This window comes from Rhinoderma darwinii, chromosome 10 (genome assembly GCF_050947455.1).
Source record: "Rhinoderma darwinii isolate aRhiDar2 chromosome 10, aRhiDar2.hap1, whole genome shotgun sequence".
Classification (NCBI taxonomy): domain Eukaryota; kingdom Metazoa; phylum Chordata; class Amphibia; order Anura; family Rhinodermatidae; genus Rhinoderma; species Rhinoderma darwinii.
Genome location: NC_134696.1, coordinates 99,344,362 through 99,372,081, shown reverse-complemented (window position 1 = coordinate 99,372,081; position 27,720 = coordinate 99,344,362). Strand labels below are relative to the sequence as shown.

The following is a 27,720-nucleotide window of genomic DNA, read 5'->3' as shown; positions in this document are numbered from 1 at the left end:
GAATTACTTAAGGTTTTAAAAGTGGTTCTCTGTCATAGATAATGTAAGCAGAGGTTTGTTCTCTACACATTCACGGACAGGGAATGTCTAAAATGTGTCCGCCATTTCCTGAATGACAAACCATTTAGGGACTGCCATGGGGTTGACATTTGCCCTCACTTATGCTTGTTTCTTTTTAATATATGGTAAAACCAATTTATCTATTCTTGAGGAGATTAAAGGACTAGTATGTTGGAAAATATACAATGATAATAGCTTGGCTGGGAGACGTCACATTTAGATTTATTTTTATGTATTAATTAAGGCTAATGAATTTTATAAGGATTTTCCAGGAATTCTCTGACATAAGTAAAGTAAATTAAACCAATCACAGATTTTTCTTTTAATATTGGGTTCAGTATCAATTTGGTCCCTACACATTTATGGGAAAACACTATGTAGTATTATGGGAGCAGGTAATGTTTCACTGCATAACTAGGATGTTCTACAATTGTGGTGGCTGGGAAAGACATATATTTAGAAGTAAATAGAGGTGTATTTACCGGTTTTGATTTTATGGAAAAAAGTTCTTAAAGCTGTACTACACCCTCTTGAGTATTACCACATCCAAAAATGTAATGGAGGCTGTGCAGCTTCTTAGATTTCATGGTTGCTCATTTTTCCTGCCCCATTTCTGCCATAGTTTGCTTCCGTATACCAGATGTATTATATTTTATATACCTAAATACTGAAGCATAAGACTATCAGTGTTTGTCTTGCTTTTCACAACAGGTTCCTTCGCTTCATACATGTTTCAACCTTTGCTCTCAAACATATAGCCATTGCCTCGCTGTTGGTTTAAGACATATTAATGTCAAATACCACATTAAATATTTGTTCTTTCATAATGGCATTTGTTCAAATGTTATTTCATGGGTCTAATACGAGATCAGGAAAGTACTTAATGCTGAAATATGGAGGTAATTTGTTTATTTCACAACCTGGCGTGGTGGCGATAAAGTTGGAGCCTGTTGGTTGCTCAAAAAAAGTCTGTTTTGATTCTTTATACAATAATGTAATTTGCTAATTAGAAGATCACGTCATATTACCATAGAGGATGGAGGATGATAGCCCAAGTCGTCTATATGTTTTGTTATATGGGGGAATATCACTTTAAATTTCACTACCAATGTGACATGAAGAGGTTCTTTGGAAACAACTTGCCTATCACTGTGGTCCAGTAGGTGGCGCTATGTTGATATAACATTGAGCCAGCTGCTACTGCGTCACTTCATCTCTGCAAGCAGATATAACTGGCATCAACATCTGGTCATAGGGTGATAGCATTCAGTATCTTACTAGTTCATGTCACATGATGTTCAGAACAGCTACCTGGTATTTTACCTGCATTATTGGCATCACCACCCTCTTTGTTATTAATGAACCTCTGACTGGTGCTCTAAAATACTATTTCATATTGAGGAATTCCTTAATTAAAATTACGTTAGTAATTCTTACCAGTAAGAGAAATATTGTTGAAGGATGACCAGTTGGTCCCAAAATATTCACTTCTGGAAAATCTGGAAAGCACATCAGAATAATATTCATCACTTTGGATGACAAAGAGTCAATTATCATCAATTTGGGGTGCCTAAAATTAAAGATTTTTTTTGTGAAGGAGTAGTAGCAATTTCCACCGCTAGAGGGCGACAGAGGAAATAAAAAAAATCAGCAGTTGCATCTTTAGTGCAAAGTGTGAAAAAATTTAGTTAACACAATATATCACCAACTATTATAGACAATGATCTTTTGAAGGTAATTCATTATTTTTGGAACCACGGTCAGTTAAACAAATAAACCAACGAACTGGGAGCTGTTTGGGAGATTTTTCTTTCTTTGTGATCCACATTCAGAATTCTATTGGTTTCTTGTTACCAGAGAACATTTCATTGTGGGAGCTCAGATGACAGCTACAAAATTAGAAGTTAGCTGTGAGGTCGGGTGGGGGGGCGAGCTAAATCAGCAAAATGTTGAATGCAGCTCTGGCTGTTATTGGAACTATATGACATGGTGTAACTCAAGATCAGTAGACTTTCTACACTGTCTTCTGCCTTCAAAACAGTCAACCACTCTCTCCTGTTACAAATTTGCTTATCTCTTGGCTTCGAGGACTTGGCCATCTCCTGGATTTCCTCATACTGTTATGGAATCACAAGTTGAGCAGTTCCCAGGGTGGAAGTTTATGGAATTGATATTTGAGCAATTCCCCAAAGACTGCTGCAGACTGTCAGGAATGAGCATGCAAATAAATCTGCAACCTCAAATCCGTTACAACTCTGATCAATAGAATCTAAGGCTACATTATGGTTTTCGCCAGAGTCCATCAATAGCCAGGTTGGACTTTGCAGCATAGAACCCAGGTTGTTTTAACAGAGTTCAGTGTAGGAGAAGAGGTGCAATGCAGGCAATGCCAGAATAGACATCAAGACAGCCAAGGGTAAACAGAAAGTCCAACTCACAAAGCTAGTGGATATCAGAGAGGTCAAAACCAGCCAGGAGCAGAAAGTCCAAATCAGTAAGCAAAGGGTGATCCAGAGACAAGTCGAGGTCCAGTACCAACAAATGCAAATAGTCAAAGGTACAGGGTACAGTCAGTAGCTTGATCAAACACATGGAGACAAGTAAAATCACAAGCAAAGAAAACAGAACCAACCCAGATTGAAATACTCCACCCTTCAATCTGATAGTAAGAAAGACAGAGAAGAGGAAAAGGTTCCACAACTAAAACCAGAACCTCCCAGAAGCTAGACTAGTAGTCATGGTAATCTTAAAGGGATGGACGTTTCATAACACATACCTCACCAACCGAACATTTAGTGTCTCCCACTCACACATCATCTCGCTCTCTCTGTTGGTTTCCCTTAAGGATCTGTTCTGGGGCCCTTGTTCTTCTCCATCTGCACCTTTGGCCTGGAACATGCCACAAAATCCCATGGCTTTCAGTACAACTTCTATACTGAAGACACAAATACACTTCTCAGACCCTGATGTCACCTTTCTGCTATCAAGTATATCCTCCTGCTTCTCCTCCTTCATCCTAAAACTCAACATGGGGGAAACCGAATTCATCATCTTTCCCCCATCTCACTCAACCTCACTACCAGTCCTCTCAATCCCAGTTAATGGCTCCACACTTTCCTCAGTATCACAAGTCCGCTGCCTCGGGATAGCCTTTGATTCCGCCCGTCTTTCAAATCCAGGGTCTAACCACCTCTTGCCGCTTCCACTTCAAAAATATTTCTTGAATCCGCTCTTTCCTCAACCTCGAGTCAAAAAAACATTCTAGCGCATGCCTTGATCATCTCCCACCTAGACTACTGAAACATCCTTCTTTGTAGCCCCCCCATCTAATAATATTGCATCTCTCCAATCCCCTGTCAACTCTGCTGCCAGGTTAATCTACCTCTTGCAAATTCTGTTTAAATATTTGTAGCCATCTTTATCTTGACTCCGATGAATGGAGCATTCCTTATGATTTTAAGCCTGATACTCTCATTTGCCTACTGATAATGCCGCATTGTTGTAGTTTTATGTTTACTTTGCAAACGGGGGTTTATCATGTTCATTTTTCTTTTGCCGTCATATTATCGCGCTCGCTCACCTGTCACATTTTAAATGTTATCAAGATGTTTCTTTTCCAGGGAAATTTTACCTTTGGCTGGACGTGACATACTGGGCATCATGTACGAAAGCAGAAAGAGGATCTGCTGATTTTTGCAGATATTGCATTAACCCCATATTCTTAAGAAACTTTGCTTCCCTCCCACTCTCTATTTAAAGTAAAGGGGTTTTCCAAGAGTGTTACATTGATGGTCTATCCTTGGGATAGGTCATGAATATCTGATCGGTAGTGGTCTGACTCCTGATACCCCTGGATCAGTTGTGGCTGAGGCTGGCATTAGTCAAGTGAATGGTACTGAGCTGTAGTACCAGGCATAGCCACAACCAAATGTATGGCGCTGTGCCTCGGTAAACATTAAAGAGCCCCTTCATTCAGCTGAACGTCGAGGGTCCTGGACGTCAGGCCCCCACCAATCAGATATTGATGACCTATCCTTAGGACAGGAGTATGGCTGGCACTGTTATGGGATTGCTATATGGATATTGTTTGTGCCACTGTTATGGAGGACTTTGTATTTACCACTATGGTGACCCCATGGCTGCCGCTGTAATGGGGCATGGCATTGCTATGTGAATACAATGCGTGTCCGTGAGATTAGACCACCCCCTGTCCGATATAGTAGGGTGTATAGTGTATGGTGTGGTGCTGGTTGGAGATTTCCATAACTAATAATGTTCTGATTTCTTGATGTAATGCAATGATGCTTCCCAGAGAGAAGAGATGCAGTGCTGGGTAATAGGTTCAAACCAATTGATACCCATGTTTAATGTCAACTTACCACTCATGCCAAACACAGTGCCATTAAAATCAAAAGTGTTCCGAAATAATTAGTAGGGTATTCTAAATTATGGAAATCCATAAATGGTTCCAAAGGTGTTTGTGCTCTTTACTGAGCCTGAAGGAACCTGGGAACCCTTAAGGGAATAAAAGAATGTGGGATTCAAGGAGGGAAACTGGGAGCCATTGAGGGAATACAAAAACATGGGAACCATTGAGGGAATCTGGGAGTCATAGAAGGAAACTGGGAGCCCTTGAGGTAATGAAAAAACATGGGAACCATTTTGGGAACCTGGGAGTGTTGGAGGGAAACTAGGACCCATGAGAGATTGAAAGAATGTGTGAACCATTGAGGGAACCTGGTAATCATGGAAGGAAACTGGGAGCCCTTGAAAGAATGAAAGAACATAGGGACCATTGAGGGACCCTAGGATTCATTAAGGAAACCTGGGTACCATTGAGGAAATGAAGGAACGTTGGAACCATGGAGAGAACCTGTAAGCCATGGAGGGAATGAAACAACATTGGACCCATGGAGGAGTGTGGGAACCATTGAGGCAGCATGGGAGAAATTGAGGGAATCTTCGGAGCCATTGAGGGAATAAAGGAACATGGGAACCACGGAAAGAACCTGGGAGCCATGGTGGAAACATAGGGGTCATTGAGAAAATAAAGGAATGTGGGAACCATTGAGAGAATCTGGGAGTCATGGAGAGAAACTGGGAGCCCTTGAAGGAATGAAAAAACATGGGAACCATTGCGGGAACCTAGGAGTCATGAAGGGAAACTAGGAGCCCATGAGAGATTGAAAGAATGTGGAAATGATTGAGGGACACTGGGAGCCATGGAGGGAACCTGGGAGCCATTGAGGGAACGAAGGAACGTGGGAACCATGGAGAGAACCTGGGAGCCGTGAAGAAAACATTGGGGGTCATTGAGAAAATAAAGTAACGTGATTACATAAAAGGTACGTGTGAGAAGCCACTGCCTGACGCAATCAGTGTTAATGGAGGACACAGGGAATGTGAAGTCAACTACTTTTCTATATATTTGAGAGCATTGATGCATTTTTATAGAGCTAAGCATTAGCAAGCTCCTTAACAGACAACTACTGCGCTGGCCAGAACCTCCATTCTTAGCGAGAGAAAGATGTCGGACGTCACCCAATGATGGAGCAAGGATATGGGGGAATTTTTATTTTTATTTTTAATATTTAATTTTTAAGGGACTACATATGTCCCTGTCAGTGTCCTTCTTTAAAGAGGATATTTGTACCAGAAAAAATATTTTTAGATGCCCACTGATAACAATTTGTGAAATGGATGCCATGCTTTACCCTATATTGGCAAAATATGTGCACTCTGGATATCACCGTTTTACTTTAGATCGTTGTCCAGAAACACAAGACATCTCCCCCACCCCGGGGCTAGATGTTTCCTTTTTCTTTGATTAAACCCCAAGATGGGGTAACTCATACTCTGCAGCATTAGCAACTCCACCAATCCAAACCCAGTAGCACAATGAGAATTTTTCAAGAATTTTTTTTAACAGCCCCATAACTGTGTGTCAATCACAGACATCTCCATAACAACGTACCAGCCATAAATACCTCATAACAATGTCTCAGTCATAGCTACCCCATAACAGTTACTAGCCATAGATACCTCCATAACAACGTACCAGTCATAGATACCCCCAGAACTGTGTACTGGTCATATGAATTAAGTCTATTGGAAATCCTAGATGGTTCCCTTTTGCCATTGCAAAGAGCAACTCTCCCTTTAGAGGATTTATCCAGTTATTACATGATTGCCCATTTAATGTGGGGCCGCCTGTAGCCTCCCTTGTACAGTGTTCCGAAAATACAGAAGACTTAAACGTATTTGCTGTTATCCTGAACATCATTCAGCAGAATACAGGCTGCCATAAACAGCTCAAAGTGAACAATTCCAGTACTAAATCTTCCCATACACGACTGATCTGAGTGGGCATATAAACCAGCATTAAACTAATTAAAATCACCCAGGGCAAGACAATGCGACTTGTCACACGGCTAGAAATGTCCGACAGTGGTTGGAAGAGCACGACCAAGACTTCCAAGTACTTCCCGGCCCCCTAATTCACCAGTCTTGAAACCAATTGAGTATCTGTGGGACCTCGATCGTCTTGTTCGCTCTATGGATCTTCCCCACGCACCCTCCAGCAAATCTGGGATGTTCTGCAGTCAGATGGCGCCAGATACCTGAGACAACCGACCAGCACCTTATTGAGTCACTCCCAGCCCGTCTACTGCTGTCCGTGCTGCACACACCGCTTACTCTGGATATTAGCTGGTGGTCATAATAATGGGACTCGACTGTGTATATCGTCACATAAATCAGAGTTCTTTTATATATATATACAGAGCTCCAAATACTGTTTAATGATACATTTCTATCTTCTTGCAGTCACCACTAGGGGGAGCTGACTGCATTCTGTTTTATTATTGAATTAAATGTATACCAGTATTCCATTAGCTCATAAGCTCCCTCTATTGGTGGCTGCAGGCAGCATTATTTCTATAAGAGTAAACCTATGAGTGTGTTCATGCTCCTCTAACCACGGACACCCTGATATTACACTAAACTTATGTCTAACTTTAAAGATGTGAAGTTTTAGAGAAAACATAGTTTTGAGAATATTTCACATCCAGTGTTAAGTGTCGGGCGAGGAGAGTGGTGTACCCTGGGTGACTCCCCTCCAGCTTCTGTCCACTCAGCTCAGCTCGATTGACAGGTCTCTCAGTATTTGTATGTAGGAAGTTGATGGGGAGCATCCCAGCGGACACTTCTCCCCAATCCCAAAACATATTAATACTTTTTCTCTAACATGCAGCCAGTCCTTCAGAATAAAACATAGTTAAGTGTAATCAGGGCAGATGCCGCTATATTGGCACCAGGAACGTGCTGACAGGTTCCCTTTAAATCTACGTCTATGAAGGAGATTTGAGCCTCTGTATGAGATAAATAAAGCTCCGACCCTGATAAATAAGAAATCAATAGACATTAAATTTGTGGCTCAGTATATCTCATGTCAATCTGATATATAGGAAGTAGTTGGTTGAGCATTTCCTATCCACATCATTATTGTATTTCTTGCTTATCTTATTTGCATATAAATCAAGTTTCAAAAGGCATCAACCAGTCCAAAAACAGAGCAATATAGAAAAATGTAACTCAGGATCAGTACAGGATAAGTAATGTATGTACACAGTGACTCCACCAGCAGAATAGTGAGTACAGCTCTGGAGTATAATACAGGATATAACTCAGGATCGGTACAGGATAAGTAATGTAATGTATGTACACAGTGACTCCACCAGCAGAATAGTGAGTGCAGCTCTGGAGTATAATACAGGATGTAACTCAGGATCAGTACAGGATAAGTAATGTCATGTATGTACACAGTGACTCCACCAGCAGAATAGTGAGTGCAGCTCTGGAGTATAATACAGGATGTAACTCAGGATCAGTGCAGGATAAGTAATGTAATGTATGTACACAGTGACTCCACCAGCAGAATAGTGAGTACAGCTCTGGAGTATAATACAGGATGTAACTCAGGATCAGTACAGGATAAGTAATGTATGTACACAGTGACTCCACCAGCAGAATAGTGAGTACAGCTCTGGAGTATAATACAGGATATAACTCAGGATCGGTACAGGATAAGTAATGTAATGTATGTACACAGTGACTCCACCAGCAGAATAGTGAGTGCAGCTCTGGAGTATAATACAGGATGTAACTCAGGATCAGTACAGGATAAGTAATGTCATGTATGTACACAGTGACTCCACCAGCAGAATAGTGAGTGCAGCTCTGGAGTATAATACAGGATGTAACTCAGGATCAGTGCAGGATAAGTAATGTAATGTATGTACACAGTGACTCCACCAGCAGAATAGTGAGTACAGCTCTGGAGTATAATACAGGATGTAACTCAGGATCAGTACAGGATAAGTAATGTAATGTATGTACACAGTGACTCCACCAGCAGAATAGTGAGTGCAGCTCTGGAGTATAATACAGGATGTAACTCAGGATCAGTACAGGATAAGTAATGTAATGTATGTACACAGCGACTCCACCAGCAGAATAGTGAGTACAGCTCTGGAGTATAATACAGGATGTAACTCAGGATCAGTACAGGATAAGTAATGTAATGTATGTACACAGTGACTCCACCAGCAGAATAGTGAGTGCAGCTCTGGAGTATAATACTGGATGTAACGCAGGATCAGTACAGGATAAGTAATGTAATGTATGTACACAGTGACTCCACCAGCAGAATAGTGAGTGCAGCTCCGGAGTATAATACAGGATGTAACTCAGGATCAGTACAGGATAAGTAATGTAATGTATGTACACAGTGACTCCACCAGCAGGATAGTGAGTGCAGCTCTGGAGTATAATACAGGATGTAACTCAGGATCAGTACAGGATAAGTAATGTAATGTATGTACACAGCGACTCCACCAGCAGAATAGTGAGTGCAGCTCTGGAGTATAATACAGGATGTAACTCAGGATCAGTACAGGATAAGTAATGTAATGTATGTACACAGTGACTCCACCAGCAGAATAGTGAGTGCAGCTCTGGAGTATAATACAGGATATAACTCAGGATCAGTACAGGATAAGTAATGTAATGTATGTACACAGTGACTCCACCAGCAGAATAGTGAGTGCAGCTCTGGAGTATAATACTGGATGTAACGCAGGATCAGTACAGGATAAGTAATGTAATGTATGTACACAGCGACTCCACCAGCAGAATAGTGAGTACAGCTCTGGAGTATAATACAGGATGTAACTCAGGATCAGTACAGGATAAGTAATGTAATGTATGTACACAGTGACTCGACCAGCAGAATAGTGAGTGCAGCTCTGGAGTATAATACTGGATGTAACGCAGGATCAGTACAGGATAAGTAATGTAATGTATGTACACAGTGACTCCACCAGCAGAATAGTGAGTGCAGCTCCGGAGTATAATACAGGATGTAACTCAGGATCAGTACAGGATAAGTAATGTAATGTATGTACACAGTGACTCCACCAGCAGGATAGTGAGTGCAGCTCTGGAGTATAATACAGGATGTAACTCAGGATCAGTACAGGATAAGTAATGTAATGTATGTACACAGCGACTCCACCAGCAGAATAGTGAGTGCAGCTCTGGAGTATAATACAGGATGTAACTCAGGATCAGTACAGGATAAGTAATGTAATGTATGTACACAGTGACTCCACCAGCAGAATAGTGAGTGCAGCTCTGGAGTATAATACAGGATATAACTCAGGATCAGTACAGGATAAGTAATGTAATCTATGTACACAGTGACTCCACCAGCAGAATAGTGAGTGCAGCTCAGGAGTATAATAGAGGATGTAACTCAATACAGCGTTTGACCAGGATTTACCCCACCTTCGTGTGCACAACCTTTTCCATACTCCTTATCACCAGGGGGCGCAACGCTACCGAGCAGCCAAGTCTTAATTCTGGGGTGCATATTTTTTTATGCAAAAATGTTTATAGTAACATAATATAACTATGACACAATAAAATTATTATTAACCTCCACTTTAATATACCAGCAAGCCCCATGTGAGAAGTAAAAAGGAAGAAATAAGGTAGAAATAAAAGAAAGATATCCATACAAACAAACAATATGTATACATGTAGGTTTAGATAACCGTGAATAATTCCAGATTGGTTCATGAATAGTCTCTCTTCTCCTAAGATTATCTGTAATATAAGCACAAAGAAAAAAATTGTTATATACAAACATCCAGCAGATAACCCCTTAACAACTTGCCACATACATGTACATGATAGCCGGAGGGGAAGTACGGAGCAGGCTCCCTGGTTTACATCTTTGCTGGTCATAACTAATAAGGAAAGATTGATGTGGTGTCCATTGTACGTGTATATAAGGCTTTGCTCTCATAGTTTTGATAAGACCTCTAGGTGATTTAAGATGTCGGTCTATACTTTTTTGATGATTTTGTAAATTCCTGTCCTTCCCCATTTGGGGATTCCAGTCTGATTACCAAATATACAGTAATGATGGTTGGATCATGACATTTTTCATTTATGTTCAATGGGTCTTTGGTTTTCCATTATAAATATGGCCGAATTATTGCAATCCAACACTCTCGGGGTGATCCTACTAATTGTCTTTTGGTAACCCATCCTCAAACAACGTGTTAAGTTTTCTTTGGGTTCTTCTTCCAGCTCACAGAGAAACCATCAAGAACAAGATCAACAAACTAGAGAGACCCAGTCCTGTTTCCTAGGCATGAAGTTGTGAAGCCATCATGGATTATTTTCCAGGATCTAAGTATCTCTTTTTGTTTGTCTACCTCTTTACATTTATCACAGGGCTTCCTCTTAATATAGCAGCCCTTTCCGCACTTGTTCACAAATTCAATCACAGCCTTCACCATGGACATCTTTTTGGTCAACCTGACCAATTCCGATTTGCTCCTCTTGGCCTTCTTCTCGTTCCACATGGTTGAAGCAGCATTTGATATGAATTGGACAATTGGGGTTGCAATGGGGTAGATATTCACCCTTAGTTTTGTTTGTTTCTGTTTTATATTTAGAAATTGCAATTTGTCTATAGTTTTGAGGAGAATAGAGATTTGATAAGGTAGAAAATATACAATAACTTTAATTTAGTGGTATTAGTAGTATATTTTAATTAATGCTAATTATTTAAGGTTTTCAGAACGGGTTGTCTGACATAGGTAATGTCAGCAGGGGGTTGATCCCCATACATTTATAGAAAAGAAATGCCTAAACCGTGTCTAAAATTTCCTAAATAAAAAACCTAATTTCTCATTTCATGGAGATGGTTTTTTAATATTTCAACATTTGGGGACTGCCATGGGGTTGACATTAGCCCTCAACTATATTTGTGTCTATTTAATATCTGAAAATGACAATTTATCTAGTTTTGAGGAGACTAAAGTATGGTAAGTTGGAAAATATACAATAATAGTTTAGCTGGGAGAGGTCACATTTAGATTCTTTTTTTATGTATTAAAAAATGCCTAATAACAAAGCTGCTTAACTATGTAGCATTATGGGAGCAGGCAATATATCCCTGCATAACTAGGTGTCTGAGAACATTAATAACCTTTTATTGCAGCCATATTAGTTGTAACCCTTTGCTAGAAGCCAGCTGTAGAGAATTTTTAATGACAGAAGAGTGCATCTCAAAGACGTATATTTACCGTTTTTTAATTTTATGGAAAAATGCTCTTAAATCTGTACTGCACCCTCTTGAGTATTATTACATCCAATAATGTACAGGAGGCTGTGTAGCTTTATAACTTTCATGGTTGCTCCTTCTTCCTGGCCCATTTCTTCCATAGTTTGCTTCCGTATACCAGATGTATTACAATTTATATACCTAACAATTGAAGCATAAGACTATCAGTGTTTGTATTGCTTTTCACAGCAGGTTCCTTCTTTTTATTCATGATTCACCCTTTGCTCTCAAACATCACAACAATACAATATAGCCATTGCCTCACTGTTGGTTTAAGACATATTAATGTCAAATAACACATTAAATATGTGTTCTTTCATAATGGCATTGGTTAAAATTTTATTTCCTGGGTCGAATGTGACACCAGGAAAGTACTTAATGCTGAAATATGGAGTGTATTTGTTTATTTCACAACCTGTCGTGGTGGAGCTAAAGTTTAAGCCTGTTGATAGCCCCCAAAAATGTTTTTCATTTTAATTATTTATACAATAATGTAATCTGCTAGTTAGAAGATCCCATTATATTACCGTAGACGATGGAAGATGATAGCCCAAGTCACCTATGTGTGCTGTTATATGGGGGAGTATCACTTTAAATCTCACTACCAATGTGACATGAAGAGGTCCTTCGGAAACTACTTACCTATCACTATGGTCCAGTAGGTGGCGCTGTGTTAATATAACATTGAGCCACCTGCTGCTGCGTTACTTCAGCTCTGCAAATAGATATAACTAACATCAACCTCTGGTGATAGGGTTCAGCATCTTACTATTTCATGTCACATGAGGTTCAGAACAGCTACCTGGCATTTCACCTGCATTATTGGCATCACCACCCTCTTTGTTATTAATGAACCTCTGACTGGTGCACTAAAATAGTATTTCCCCAAATAACACTTACAGGTCACATATTGAGGCTTTCTTTAATTGACATTACATTAGTAAATTTTACCAGTACGGGAAGTCTTGAAGAAGAATGACCAGTTGGAAGTACTTGAAGACAGTGATCTTAGAGAAAAATACATAAAGTACTTATATTATAATCACATTTATACAACTTCGACCATAGAACAAGGGTGTGGTCCTAAAATATCCGCTTCTGGAAAATCTGGAATGGACATCAGGATAAAATTCATCACTTTGGATGGGAAAGTGTCAGTTATCATCAATTTGGGGTGCCAAAAACGAAAGAATTGTCGTGAAGGAGTAGTTTTAACAGGCACCACTAGAGGGCAACAGAGAAAATAAAATAAGACCATCAGTTGCATTTTTAATACAAAGCGTGAATAAACTTTAATTAATTAACATAATTTAGCACCAACTATTATCGACAATGATCTTAATTAATTACTTTTGGAACCAGAGTCTGTTAAACAAAAAAACAAAGAACTGGGAGCTGTTTAGAAAAACCAAGGAACTAGGCTTTTTCTTTGTGATTCACATTCAGAATTCTATTGGTTTCCTATTACCAGAGAACATTGCATTGTGGGAGCTCAGATGACAGCTCCAAAATTAGAGCTTAGCTGTGAGGTTGCGTATGGGCGAGCTAAATCAGCAGAATTTTGAATGCTGCTCTGGCTGTTATTGTAAGTATAAGACATGATGTAACTCAAGATCAGTACAATTTAAGTAAAGCAAAGTATTTACAAAGTTACTTAAGATTTTATTTCGATATTAAAAATGTTTAGAGCAAAGTGTCCCTCTCAGATGTCCACGACCCACCATGGACCGTTAGCCAGTCTACTGACGTAACTAAAAGACTTCTGGTCTCTTCCCAGTAACAACAATGATTATTTCTGAGTGTTCTGTCTGCAGAAATCGCAATGATCTTTGATGGATTCTGCAGCTCTTCCTATTACTGCTCCTCCTGACAGACGATCGCTGCTCCTGAGGTTTGCAGACCATTTGTCATTTCATGTCCTAGGTCCTTATTTTATTGTCATAGTTGGACAGTGAGTTCATCGCCCCATTTGTATTCATATAATATGACTCAGAGATGTCTGGCTCTTTGTCCAGCAGAAATTATTATAAGACCTTCGGGGATCATTAATGACTTCATTGTAACAGGGACGAATAGACACATGCTACATTTCTTAACGTAGAACTTCATAACTTGCAGATACTTGGTAGAAGTTGGGGCATCATATTTGGGTATAGGGTAACTGGGTGGAAGGTAGAAGGGTACATCAGAAACTTTTGGAATTTATCCAAATTATCATGGGAGAGGCAAAGGCATAACTTGAAGTTCCTGGGGCCCCAAAGCAAAACCTGTAACAGGGCCCCCACCTACCATGTTACATATATAATACTGGTGTTTTCTTATGTGGCGGAGAAACCTATGGACACCATCAAGCACCAGTACCTTGGTGTGACTGCAAACTGTGCACCCACCTATAGCGATGCCCCTGGAGACCACTGATGGACCAGTTTTGCATCCACGCCTTACCTACACTTTCCCCATTACCTTACTTTCTAACAGTCTCGATTGTGGTGGAATTGATGCAAATGCATATATAGCACCATACAGCTCCCCCTGTATATAATGCCACACAGCCCCCTCCCTTGTATATAGTGCCACACAGCCCCCCCCCTTGGTAGATAGTGCCACACAACCCCCCCTTAGTAGATAGTGCCACACACACAGACCCCTGTAGATTGCACCACACACAGCGCCCTGTAGATAGAGCCACATCCCTCCCCCTTGTAAATAGTGCCATACAGCCCCCTAGTAGATAGTGCCACATAGAAACCCTTAGTAGTGCCACACAGCCCCTTGTATATAGTGCCACACAGCTCCCCCATGAGCATAGTGCCACACAGCTCCCCCTTGTTTATAGTGCCACACAGCCCCCCTTTTATATAGTGCCAAACAGCCCACCAAGTAGTACAAGGCAATGGCGCATCCGAGAAAGTTGTATCAGCCAGGGGGATGTCAATCAAACATGGAAAGGTGGGTTTGGATGCAGGACTATGTGACTTTTCAGGATAGCGGCACCGCCCCATGACCGTGTAATGAATAATTAGCATATAGTGTGCACCATTTTAAAAGTTGATTTTATAGATTTTGCTGCATCTGAAAAAAAACATACAGGGGAATATTGTCAGGTCATGTATTACCGAATGGTGGCGGTTCAAGGGATTAAAACTACCAGAGAGATTCCCATGAAATATACAATGAATTGAGAACAATTCCATCTCGGGGGTCTTGGCTTGGCAGCCGAACATGATGGCCGCCTGAAAGACCAGCTCCGGCACCTCGCATATATTTTCAGCGACTGATACCTCCAATTCGCGAGGACTTCTCTTCACATCCTCCATAGCCGCTGGAGGTGCCGCGACGTCGTAACTAAACCGGTCAAATTGACTGACTTTTACTACCCCCGCCGATCTGAGGGTGAGCGGGAGGGAGCAAACTCTGGCTCACAGACGAGCACTCCTACCTCTGACCCCACGCTCATCGCTTTACAGACCAGAAGATCCCGCTACACACAGAAGAAGCACATCTATGCCATCTCCTGATCTCCGCTCACCATCTTAGCGGTTGAACTCACTGACGGGAGACACTTCTTCTCAGCAGCCCCTCCATTTGGAGACATCACCCTCCGCTGCTCTGCCTCACAACGTGGAATGGCACATTCGGCGCCATCTTCCCCCTCCTCCAGAAGCCCTGTTAAACAAAGGCAGAAACTACAGGACCCAGATCTGGCACAGGACACGGTAGGATATAACATCAGCATTTCTTCTGAGATTATTAAACATGGTGTCATGCCCATGGTCGCGGGCCGTAAGGCTCGCTCACCTCCTGACGCCCGCAGCCATGGATCTGCAAGCGCTGGCCCCAGCCTCCTCCTCAGGAGACGCCAGCGCTCACTTCCGCTTACCTCGGCCAGGTCCCGTAGGGTGCATGCGCAAGCACGTGCCCGCTCTTAAAGGGCCAGCGTGCACACCTGAGTATAAGTCAAAATTAGCCCATGAGCACCCTGGACTATAAGAGGGGACCAGCCCCTTCCTGCCTTGCCTGAGCGTTGTTGTCTTACCTTAGTTTGTCTAAGCAAATGGTCTCCTAGTGTTTCCCAGTTCCCAGTGCTTCCCGTTCCTGCTACCTGTAACCTGTATCCTGTGGTATCCTGGTCAAGTGCCGTGTTGAGCTGAAGTCTTGCTGTGCTGTATACCACGCCTGGCGCCTACTGTCCGAGCTACCACAGGTACACTATATGAACTATTGACTGTGACCTGTGTCCTGTTGGCCAGCTGCCATACCGTCAAGGCGGTACGGCCCAGTGGGTCCACGTACCCAACGTCACACACGGTGATGTTCTGGAAAAGTTGCCATCCTCTTCTAATCCTGTCACAGAACTCACGATGAAAACCATGCTGGAATCGTTACACCAGTCCTCGCAAGCAGGTATTAACCCTTTATTGTCCTCTCTAAAAGCAGTGGGACACAGAGTTCAACATGTAGAAACGAAAATGAGTGAATTCACATCTTCAATCTTATTGATGCCCACAACGACTTGGAAGATGATTTATCGCAAATTAAACAAAATAATAGCAGACATGGAGGACAGATCCGGCCGAAACAACATCAAATTCCGTGGAATACCGGAAGATGTTGCGTCAAAAGACCTTAATCACTATGTACAATACTTCATCCAAACTATGTTACCAAGCTACACACCACGAGATCTAATTATAGACAGGCTGCACAGGATCCCCAAGCCTAAACACCTGGCAGACGAAATCCCTCGAGACGTGTTGGCACGAATACACTTTTTCCACATTAAGGAACTACTTCTGGCTGCCACAAGGAAGAAAGACTCCATCCCTGCTAAATTTAAAGCTCTATCAGTCTACACAGATCTCTCTGTTGTGACTCTACAATTACGTAGACAACTGGCTCCTATCACCTTGGCTCTACGAGATAATAAAATCTTGTATCGTTGGGGGTTCCCTGTTCGCCTCAATGTGTCTCGCAACAATACCGACCATGTTATTAAGACCTTATCTGATGGCACAACCCTTTTACGACCGTGGAATATAATGGTCTCTCCTCTTACACAACTACCGAGTGGATCTCCACAACGTATCAGGGAAGAATGGCCCACTGTCAAACATCAAAAGCAGCCACTCCGCTGAGAACACACATCCGAGTCGCTGGTCTGGTGTGAAGATGGTCGTTCTACTGTCTTTCGTATCCTTTTTCTCCTTGAGGTCTTATCCCGACATATAAGGTGCCACCTGGTGGTCGTCATGGTTCGGTCTCTGATTGACTGTTCTACCCCCGATCCACTGGACATCCCAATTTGTTCTGATCGCATTTTTCTTTGCACATGTTCTCTACGGTTCGAATTTTAGCCAGCGATTGCATTAATGCTTTGAATTCTGGGCATTATCTCTATTCTAGGTGGCCTCAACTTACACGAGCAGATATGATTTTTCTTGCCCATGCTATTTGTAATGTGTTCGGTCAGATATCACATTCGAAAATGGTAATTACGTTAGCTTCACTAAATGTTAATGGCCTCAATAGCCCCATCAAATCCTTAAAGTGCGACATTTTTTGCGCTCAAGAAACGCATCTCTTGCAAATGGATGCTTATCGCATCAAAAGTCAACTCTTTCCAAACATCTACCAATCACACTATACGACTAAATCTAGAGGCGTTCTGATAGCTGTTAAGAACACGGTTGCTCTTCATCTCCTCCATGTACATATTGATCCTGATGGGCGCTACGTCCTACTAGTCTGCTTGCTCAATAATGTTAAATATACTTTGGTGAATCCATACGCTCCTAACAGACAGACTAGATTTCTACATAATATCTTTAGGCTTATCGACAAACATAAAGAAGGGAAACTGCTCATTGGTGGAGATTTTAATACTATAATGGGCACATCACTTGACTCTACCTCCAGTACTAGAGTGTCACAGACCTCATTATATAGTATGTGTTGGAATAGGGAATTATACAACATATGGCGCTTACAACATAGCACTGAAATAGACTTCTACAGCTACTCCCGAATCGATATGTTCCTTGTTGATAGAGACCTATTATTCCTGACAAGAGACACGACGATAGGGGACATCAAATGGTCTGATCACGCTGCACTGACATTGAAACTAGACGAAGACAACAACACTAATCAGACATATATATGGCGCTGTAACTCATTTCTACTTTCCCATAGCAAATATAAATTAGAACTTGAGAGACATCTCCGGGAATATTTTCAGAAAAATGATACTCTGGACATTAATATTGATACGTTTTGGAATGCTCACAAAGCGTTTATTAGGGGTTCTCTGATACGCTTTGGACAAAAAGTGAGAAAAACAAAGATTAGCCAAGATCAATTCCCTGACTGAAGACATTCATAAACTAGACGCATTAAATAAATTCACCCCGTCTACGAGTTATGCGGAGCAACTCTCTCGTCTTCGTCAAGACCTCCGAAACTGTTTACTGACGGTATACGAAAGAAACCACTGGAAAACAAGAGCCAGATACTACTCACAGAATAATAAAGCAAGTCAATTGCTTGGTGCCAAACATCAGAAGTCTAGAATCCCGTTTCTGATTGACACTCATACTAAAGGGAAGATCTTGCACCCTAAGGATATAGCGAATCAATTTCAAAAATTGTACTCGTCCTTGTATAACTTGAGAGATGACCCGTTTACACCTCACCCAACGCCTTTAGAAATTCTGGCTTTTCTGAAAAAAAAAATCCACTTCCGAAGCTGACACTAAATCAACTGTCCAAACTTAGTGCTCCAGCATCAGATGCAGAACTAGTCGATATCATCCGTAAACTCCCGATTGGTCTAATTGGTCCGGATGGTCTAACCAACTCATATTACAAATCTTTACGTGACACTTTGACCCCATATTTACGCCGTAGATTCTTCCTAAAAGCTATGTCTTCTGGTTCGCTCCCTTGAGAAAACCAAATGGCATTGATTGTAACAACTCCTAAACCAGGGAAAACTGCAGACACCACCCCCCCTCCCCACCCCAGAATTTTAGACCCATCTCTCTGTTGAACACAGGTATCAAGATCTATTCTAAACTCATAGCGAATAGACTAGCTCCATTTCTTCCATCCCTGGTACAAGAGGATCAGGTAGGCTTTGTTACTGGTCGACAAGTGTCTGACAATACTAAAAGGGTTGTAGGCTTACTCAACCATATTCGAAAATAACGAATCCCCTCTGAACCGTTAGCTCTAGATGACGAGAAGGCATTCAACCTTATTCACTAGTCCTATGATATCATGGGCTTTAATGGGGGAATCCTCTCGGCTATACAAGCTTTATATTCTAACCCATCAGACAAGGTCTTCACTAATGGAGTATTGTCTGATGACTTCCACGTTATAAATGCTATAAGGCAGGGGTGTCCTCTATGGCCCTTCATATTAATTTTATCTATGGAACCATAAGAACGTACATGGGATACTCGTTGGCTCCCAGACCCATACCATATCGCTATATCATCCTATCTTTATCTCACCGAGAAACTTCCCTTGAGGCAGTACTGGAATGTATTAACCTATTTGGGAATATTTCCCTACCCAAAGATCGCAGATACTCCCATTATTTCTCCCTTCGTCCACATGGCATTTCTTACGGACCAAATACCTATTGGAGAAAGGAAGACATTGCATACTTGGGTCTCAACTTGACTCCGACACATAGGTCTTTATACACAACAAATTATATACCACGTCTTCGAGATATACAAAACGAAACTGATAGACTACAAAAATGCGAGATCTCATGGATGGGCAGAATCGCAACCTTTAACTCCTTAATGACCGGGCATGTTTGTACCTTAATGACCAAGCCAGATTTGTCAAATCTGGTATGTCTGACTTTATCAGAGAATAACTCTGTGAAAGTTTTGAATATCCAAGTAATTCTGACATTGTTTTTTCGTCAGATGTTGTACTTTATTTTAGTGGTAAAAGTAGACTGATACGATTTGCGGAAATTAATTAAAAAATAGAGAAATTGAAGAAATTTTGTAAAAATGATCATTTTTCCCTATTTTTAACTGCAATATGTCACATATGTACATACATACTGCACAATTTTTTTGATTAAATATATATTTCCATCTCTTTACTGTATTTTGGCAGCACTTTTGAAAAACATTTTTTTTTTTTGAGCAATTTGGAAGACTTACAAATTTAGTAATCATTTTATACATTTTGAAGTACATTTTGTTTTCCTGCACGAAGCCAGGTTTTCAGAGGCTCATAGGTGTCAGAATGGTGGAAACCCCCACAAGTGACCCCATTTTGAAAACTACACCCCTTAAGGTATTTATTAAGGGGTGTTGTAAGTATTTTGACCCCACAGTTTTTTTGTAAGAATTCATGCAAAGCAGGCGTAAAAAAATATAATTTCACTTTTTTCATAAAAGTATCACTTTGAAGACCGATTTCTGTGTAAAGCGACCATGAGAATGAAGAAACACACCCCAAAATATATCACCCTGTTTCTCCTGTTTTCAAAAATGCCCCCATTGTGACCCTAATGCATTGCTTGGACACACGACAGGGCCCGAAAGGAGGGAGCACCCGGAGGCTTTCAGGACTCATATTTTGCTTGAAAATATTTTAGGCCCCACTGTACATTTGGAGAGGCTTTGAGCTGCCAGAACGATAGAAACTCCCCATAAACTACCCCATTTCGAAAACTAGACCCCATAACGTAATTATTTAGGTGTATAGTAATTATTTTGACCCCACAGTTCTTTGCTAAATTTAATGCATATCAGGTGAAAAAAAAAATAATTTCACTTTTTTCATAAAAGTATTTGTTTGAAGACCCATTTCTTTGTAAAGCGAACATGAAAATGAAGAAACACACCCCAAAATCTATCACCCTCTTTCTCCTGTTTTCAAAAATACCCACATTGTGGCCCTAATGCGTTGTTTGGACACACGGCAGGGCCCCAAAGGAAGGGAGCACCCGGAGGCTTTCAGGACTCATATTTTGCTTGAAAATGTTTTAGGCCCCACTGTACATTTGGAGAGGCTTTGAGCTGCCAGAACGATAGAAACTGCCCATAAACGACCCCATTTCGAAAACTAGACCCCTTAAGGTATTTATCTAGGGGTATAGTTAGCATTTTGACCACACAGGTTTTTCGCTAAATATATTGGAATTAGTCTGTAAAAATTAAAATGTACTTTTTTTCTGAAACATCATAGACATTTTTATTATTTACAAGGAATAACGAAGAAAATGCACCCCAACATTTGTAAAGCAATGTCTCCCGATTACGACAATACCCCATATGTGGTAATAAACTGCTGTTTGGACCCACAGCAGGGCTCAGAAGGGAAGGAGCGCCATTTGGATTTATGATTTTGCTGGAATGGTTTTCGGTGCCATGTCGCATTTGCAATGCACTGGAGGGACCAAAACAGTGGAAACCCCCCAAAAGTGACCCCATTTTGGAAAAACCTTCAAGGAATTTTTCTAGGGGTATAGTGAGGATTTACACCCCACGGGTCTTTTGCAGAGTTTATTAGAATTAGGGCGCGAAAATTCATATCAACATTTTTTCCACTAAAATGTTGAATTTTCTCATTTTCACAAGGGATAAAGAGGAAAAAAACAACCATTTTTTATAAAGCAATTTTTCCCGAGTACGGAAATACCCCACATGTGGTCAAAAGTTTTTTCATTAGAAATGAATTAACCCTTTCAGGACTGATCCAGTTTTTGCTTTCTTATTTTAGATTTTCCCTCCCCGCTTTCCAAGAGCCATAACTTTTTTATTTTTCCATCCATAGAGTGGTGTGAAGGCTTATTTCTTGCGGGAGGAGCTGCAGTTTTTATTGGTACCATTTTTTGGTACATAAAAAGTGATTCAAAAGTTGTATTACATTTTTTTTTAGAGCGAAGGTGACAAAAAAAAAAAACTGCGATTTTGGCAGGTTTCAATTATTAAATTTTTTTAAGGTGTGCACTGTGCAAATTAAATAATGGTATATTGTAATAGTTCGGACTTTTACGGACGTAGCGATACCAATTTTGTTCATTTTTTTACATTACTTTACAAGAAAAATGCGAAAAGGTGTTTTGTTTTTTTAACTTAAAAAAAAAATATTCTCACTACTAATAACTATAATTCTTCTACACATTTTATTAATCAATCCCCTTAGGGGACTTGATCCAGCGATCATTGGATCGCTGGTACAATACACTGAAATACTAATGTATTGCAGTATATTGTTATTCATACAGGCTTCTGTAACAGAGCGATCGCTGTTCCTGTCCGTTAGTACCGAGGGGGCCTGCTGTAATACACAGCCGACACCCGCAGCGTATGGAGCGGGCTCAGCACGTGAGCCGGCTCCATACATCAACCGCCGCACCATGACGGGCAATTAAGTCATAGTGCGCAAAGGGGTTAATGCGCAGCGGATGGTTCAAAGTGAAAATTGCAATTTTCCACTGATACGCCATTTTAGTGCATAATATGTTGTGCCCAGTGTGTGCCACAGAAGACAAATACCTCATAAAACGTTAAGCGGGTTCTCTCGGGTATGGCGACGCCGTATGTGTGGGCGCAAACTGCTGCTTGGGCACGCTGCAGGGCTCAGAAGGGAGGGACGCCATTTTGCTTTTGGAGCGCAGATTTTGCTTGGTAGTTTTTCTGTTTTGGATTTCGCTGGTATTTCAGTTTATAATGTGGGGGCATATGTAATCTGTGCGGGGTACATCAGGGTATATATAATCTGTGCGGGGTACATCAGGGTATATGTAATATGTGAGGAGTACATCAGGATATATGTAATATGTGGGGAGTACATCAGTGTATATGTAATATGTGAGGAGTACATCAGGGTATATGTAATATGTGAGGAGTACATCAGTGTATATGTAATATGTGAGGAGTACATCAGGGTATATATAATCTGTGAGGAGTACATCAGGGTATATGTAATATGTGAGGAGTACATCAGGGTATATGTAATATGTGAGGAGTACATCAGGGTATATGTAATATGTGAGGAGTACAGCAGGATATATGTAATCTGTGAGGAGTACATCAGTGTATATGTAATATGTGTGGAGTACATCAGGATATATGTAATATGTGAGGAGAACATCAGGATATATGTAATATGTGAGGAGTACATCAGGGTATATGTAATATGTGAGGAGTACATCAGTGTATATGTAATCTGTGAGGAGTACATCAGGATATATGTAATATGTGAGGAGTACATCAGGATATATGTAATATGTGAGGAGTACATCAGGATATATGTAATATGTGAGGAATACATCAGGATATATGTAATATGTGTGGAGTACATCAGGGTATATGTAATATGTGAGGAGTACATCGGGGTATATGTAATATGTGAGGAGTACATCAGGGTATATGTAATATGTGGGGAGTACATCAGGATATATGTAATATGTGAGGAGTACATCAGGGTATATGTAATATGTGAGGAGTACATCAGGGTATATGTAATCTGTGCGGGGTACATCAGGGTATATGTAATATGTGAGGAGTACATCAGGGTATATGTAATATGTGAGGAGTACATCAGTGTATATGTAATATGTGAGGAGTACATCAGGGTATATGTAATATGTGAGGAGTACATCAGGATATATGTAATATGTGTGGAGTACATCAGGGTATATGTAATATGTGTGGAGTACATCAGGATATATGTAATATGTGTGGAGTACATCAGGATATATGTAATATGTGAGGAGTACATCAGGGTATATGTAATATGTGAGGAGTACATCAGGGTATATGTAATATGTGAGGAGTACATCAGGGTATATGTAAGCTGTGAGGAGTACATCAGAGTATATGTAATATGTGAGGAGTACATCAGGGTATATGTAATATGTGAGGAGTACATCAGGGTATATGTAAGCTGTGAGGAGTACATCAGGGTATATGTAATATGTGAGGAGTATATCAGGGTATATGTAATATGTGAGGAGTACATCAGGGTATATGTAATATGTGAGGAGTACATCAGGGTATATGTAATATGTGAGGAGTACATCAGGGTATATGTAATATGTGAGGAGAACATCAGGATATATGTAAGCTGTGCGGAGTACATCAGGATATATGTAATATGTGAGGAGTACATCAGGGTATATGTAATCTGTGAGGAGTACATCAGGGTATATGTAATATGTGAGGAGTACATCAGGGTATATGTAATATGTGAGGAGTACATCAGGATATATGTAATATGTGAGGAGTACATCAGGGTATATGTAATATGTGAGGAGTACATCAGGATATATGTAATATGGGAGGAGTACATCAGGGTATATGTAATCTGTGAGGAGTACATCAGTGTATATGTAATATGTGTGGAGTACATCAGGATATATGTAATATGTGAGGAGTACATCAGGGTATATGTAATCTGGGCGGAGTACATCAGGGTATATGTAAGCTGTGAGGAGTACATCAGGGTATATGTAAGCTGTGAGGAGTACATCAGGGTATATGTAATGTGTGAGGAGTACATCAGGGTATATGTAATATGTGAGGAGTACATCAGGATATATGTAATATGTGCGGAGTACATCAGGGTATATGTAATATGTGAGGAGTACATCAGTGTATATGTAATCTGTGAGGAGTACATCAGGGTATATGTAATCTGTGAGGAGTACATCAGGGTATATGTAATATGGGAGGAGTACATCAGGGTATATGTAATATGAGAGGAGTACATCAGGGTATATGTAATATGTGAGGAGTACATCAGGGTATATGTAATATGTGAGGAATACATCAGGATATATGTAATATGTGAGGAGCACATCAGGGTATATGTAAGCTGTGAGGAGTACATCAGGATATATGTAATATGTGAGGAGTACATCAGGGTATATGTAATCTGTGAGGAGTACATCAGGGTATATGTAATATGTGAGGAGTACATCAGGCTATATGTAATATGTGAGGAGTACATCAGGGTATATGTAATCTGTGCGGAGTACATCAGGGTATATGTAATATGTGAGGAGTACATCAGGGTATATGTAATATGTGAGGAGTACATCAGGGTATATGTAATATGTGAGGAGTACATCAGGGTATATGTAATATGTGAGGAGTACATCAGGGTATATGTAATATGTGTGGAGTACATCAGGGTATATGTAATATGTGAGGAGTACATCAGGGTATATGTAATATGTGAGGAGTACATCAGGGTATATATAATCTGTGAGGAGTACATCAGGGTATATGTAATATGTGAGGAGTGCATCAGGGTATATGTAATATGTGAGGAGTACATCAGGATATATGTAATGTGTGAGGAGTACATCAGGATATATGTAATATGTGAGGAGTACATCAGGGTATGTGTAATATGTGAGGAGTACATCAGGATATATGTAATGTGTGAGGAGTACATCAGGGTATATGTAATATGTGAGGAGTACATCAGGGTATATGTAAACTGTGAGGAGTACATCAGGGTATATGTAATATGTGAGGAGTACATCAGGGTATATGTAAGCTGTGCGGAGTACATCAGGGTATATGTAATATGTGCGGAGTACATCAGGGTATATGTAATATGTGCGGAGTACATCAGGGTATATGTAATATGTGAGGAGTACATCAGGGTATATGTAATATGTGAGGAGTACATCAGGGTATATGTAATATGTGAGGAGTACATCAGGGTATATGTAATATGTGAGGAGTACATCAGGGTATATGTAATATGTGAGGAGTACATCAGGGTATATGTAATATGTGAGGAGTACATCAGGGTATATGTAATCTGTGAGGAGTACATCAGGGTATATGTAATATGTGAGGAGTACATCAGGGTATATGTAATCTGTGAGGAGTACATCAGTGTATATGTAATATGTGTGGAGTACATCAGGATATATGTAATATGTGAGGAGTACATCAGGGTATATGTAATATGTGAGGAGTACATCAGGATATATGTAATATGTGAGGAGTACATCAGGGTATATGTAAGCTGTGCGGAGTACATCAGGGTATATGTAATATGTGAGGAGTACATCAGGGTATATGTAATATGTGAGGAGTACATCAGGGTATATGTAATATGTGAGGAGTACATCAGGATATATGTAATATGTGAGGAGTACATCAGGGTATATGTAATATGTGCGGAGTACATCAGGATATATGTAATATGTGAGGAGTACATCAGGGTATATGTAAGATGTGAGGAGTACATCAGGGTATATGTAATATGTGAGGAGTACATCAGGGTATATGTAAGCTGTGCGGAGTACATCAGGGTATATGTAATATGTGCGGAGTACATCAGGGTATATGTAATATGTGAGGAGTACATCAGGGTATATGTAAGCTGTGCGGAGTACATCAGGGTATATGTAATCTGTGCGGGGTACATCAGGGTATATGTAATATGTGAGGAGTACATCAAGGTATATGTAATATGTGAGGAGTACATCAGGGTATATGTAATATGTGCGGAGTACATTAGGGTATATGTAATATGTGAGGAGTACATCAGGGTATATGTAATATGTGAGGAGTACATCAGGGTATATGTAATATGTGAGGAGTACATCAGGGTATATGTAATATGTGAGGAGTACATCAGGGTATATGTAATATGTGAGGAGTGCATCAGGGTATATGTAATATGTGAGGAGTACGTCAGGGTATATGTAATATGTGAGGAGTACATCAGGGTATATGTAATATGTGAGGAGTACATCAGGATATATGTAATATGTGAGGAGTACATCAGGGTATATGTAATATGTGAGGAGTACATCAGGGTATATGTAATATGTGAGGAGTACATCAGGGTATATGTAATATGTGCGGAGTACATCAGGGTATATGTAATATGTGAGGAGTACATCAGGGTATATGTAATATGTGAGGAGTACATCAGGGTATATGTAATATGTGAGGAGTACATCAGGGTATATGTAATATGTGCGGAGTACATCAGGGTATATGTAATATGTGAGGAGTACATCAGGGTATATGTAATATGTGAGGAGTACATCAGGGTATATGTAATATGTGAGGAGTACATCAGGGTATATGTAATATGTGAGGAGTACATCAGGGTATATGTAATATGTGAGGAGTACATCAGGATATATGTAATATGTGACGAGTACATCAGGGTACATGTAATATGTGAGGAGTACATCAGGGTATATGTAATATGTGAGGAGTACATCAGGGTATATGTAATATGTGAGGAGTACATCAGGGTATATGTAATATGTGAGGAGCACATCAGGGTATATGTAATATGTGAGGAGTACATCAGGGTATATGTAAGCTGTGAGGAGTACATCAGGGTATATGTAATATGTGCGGAGTACATCAGGGTATATGTAATATGTGAGGAGTACATCAGGATATATGTAATATGTGAGGAGTACATCAGGGTATATGTAATATGTGAGGAGTACATCAGGGTATATGTAATATGTGAGGAGTACATCAGGGTATATGTAATATGTGAGGAGTACATCAGGGTATATGTAATATGTGAGGAGTACATCAGGGTATATGTAATCTGTGCGGGGTACATCAGGGTATATGTAATATGTGAGGAGTACATCAGGGTATATGTAATATGTGAGGAGTACATCAGGGTATATGTAATATGTGAGGAGTACATCAGGGTATATGTAATATGTGAGGAGTACATCAGGGTATATGTAATATGTGAGGAGTACATCAGGATATATGTAATATGTGAGGAGTACATCAGGGTATATGTAATATGTGAGAAGTACATCAGGATATATGTAATATGTGAGGAGTACATCAGGGTATATGTAATATGTGTGGAGTACATCAGGGTATATGTAATATGTGAGGAGTACATCAGGATATATGTAATATGTGAGGAGTACATCAGGATATATGTAATGTGTGAGGAGT

General features: G+C 40.3%; 1 protein-coding gene across 1 annotated transcript in view; it reads left to right on the top strand.

The window, feature by feature from the left end:
* Positions 1–10,799: 10,799 nt before the first annotated feature.
* LOC142662679 (free fatty acid receptor 3-like) overlaps positions 10,800–27,720 on the top strand; it is a 96,010-nt gene continuing 79,089 nt past the window's right edge. Inside the window, exon 1 of the mRNA XM_075840891.1 lies at positions 10,800–10,921. Within this exon, the coding sequence (XP_075697006.1) occupies positions 10,800–10,921 (122 nt within the window). The remainder of the gene's footprint in view (positions 10,922–27,720) is intronic.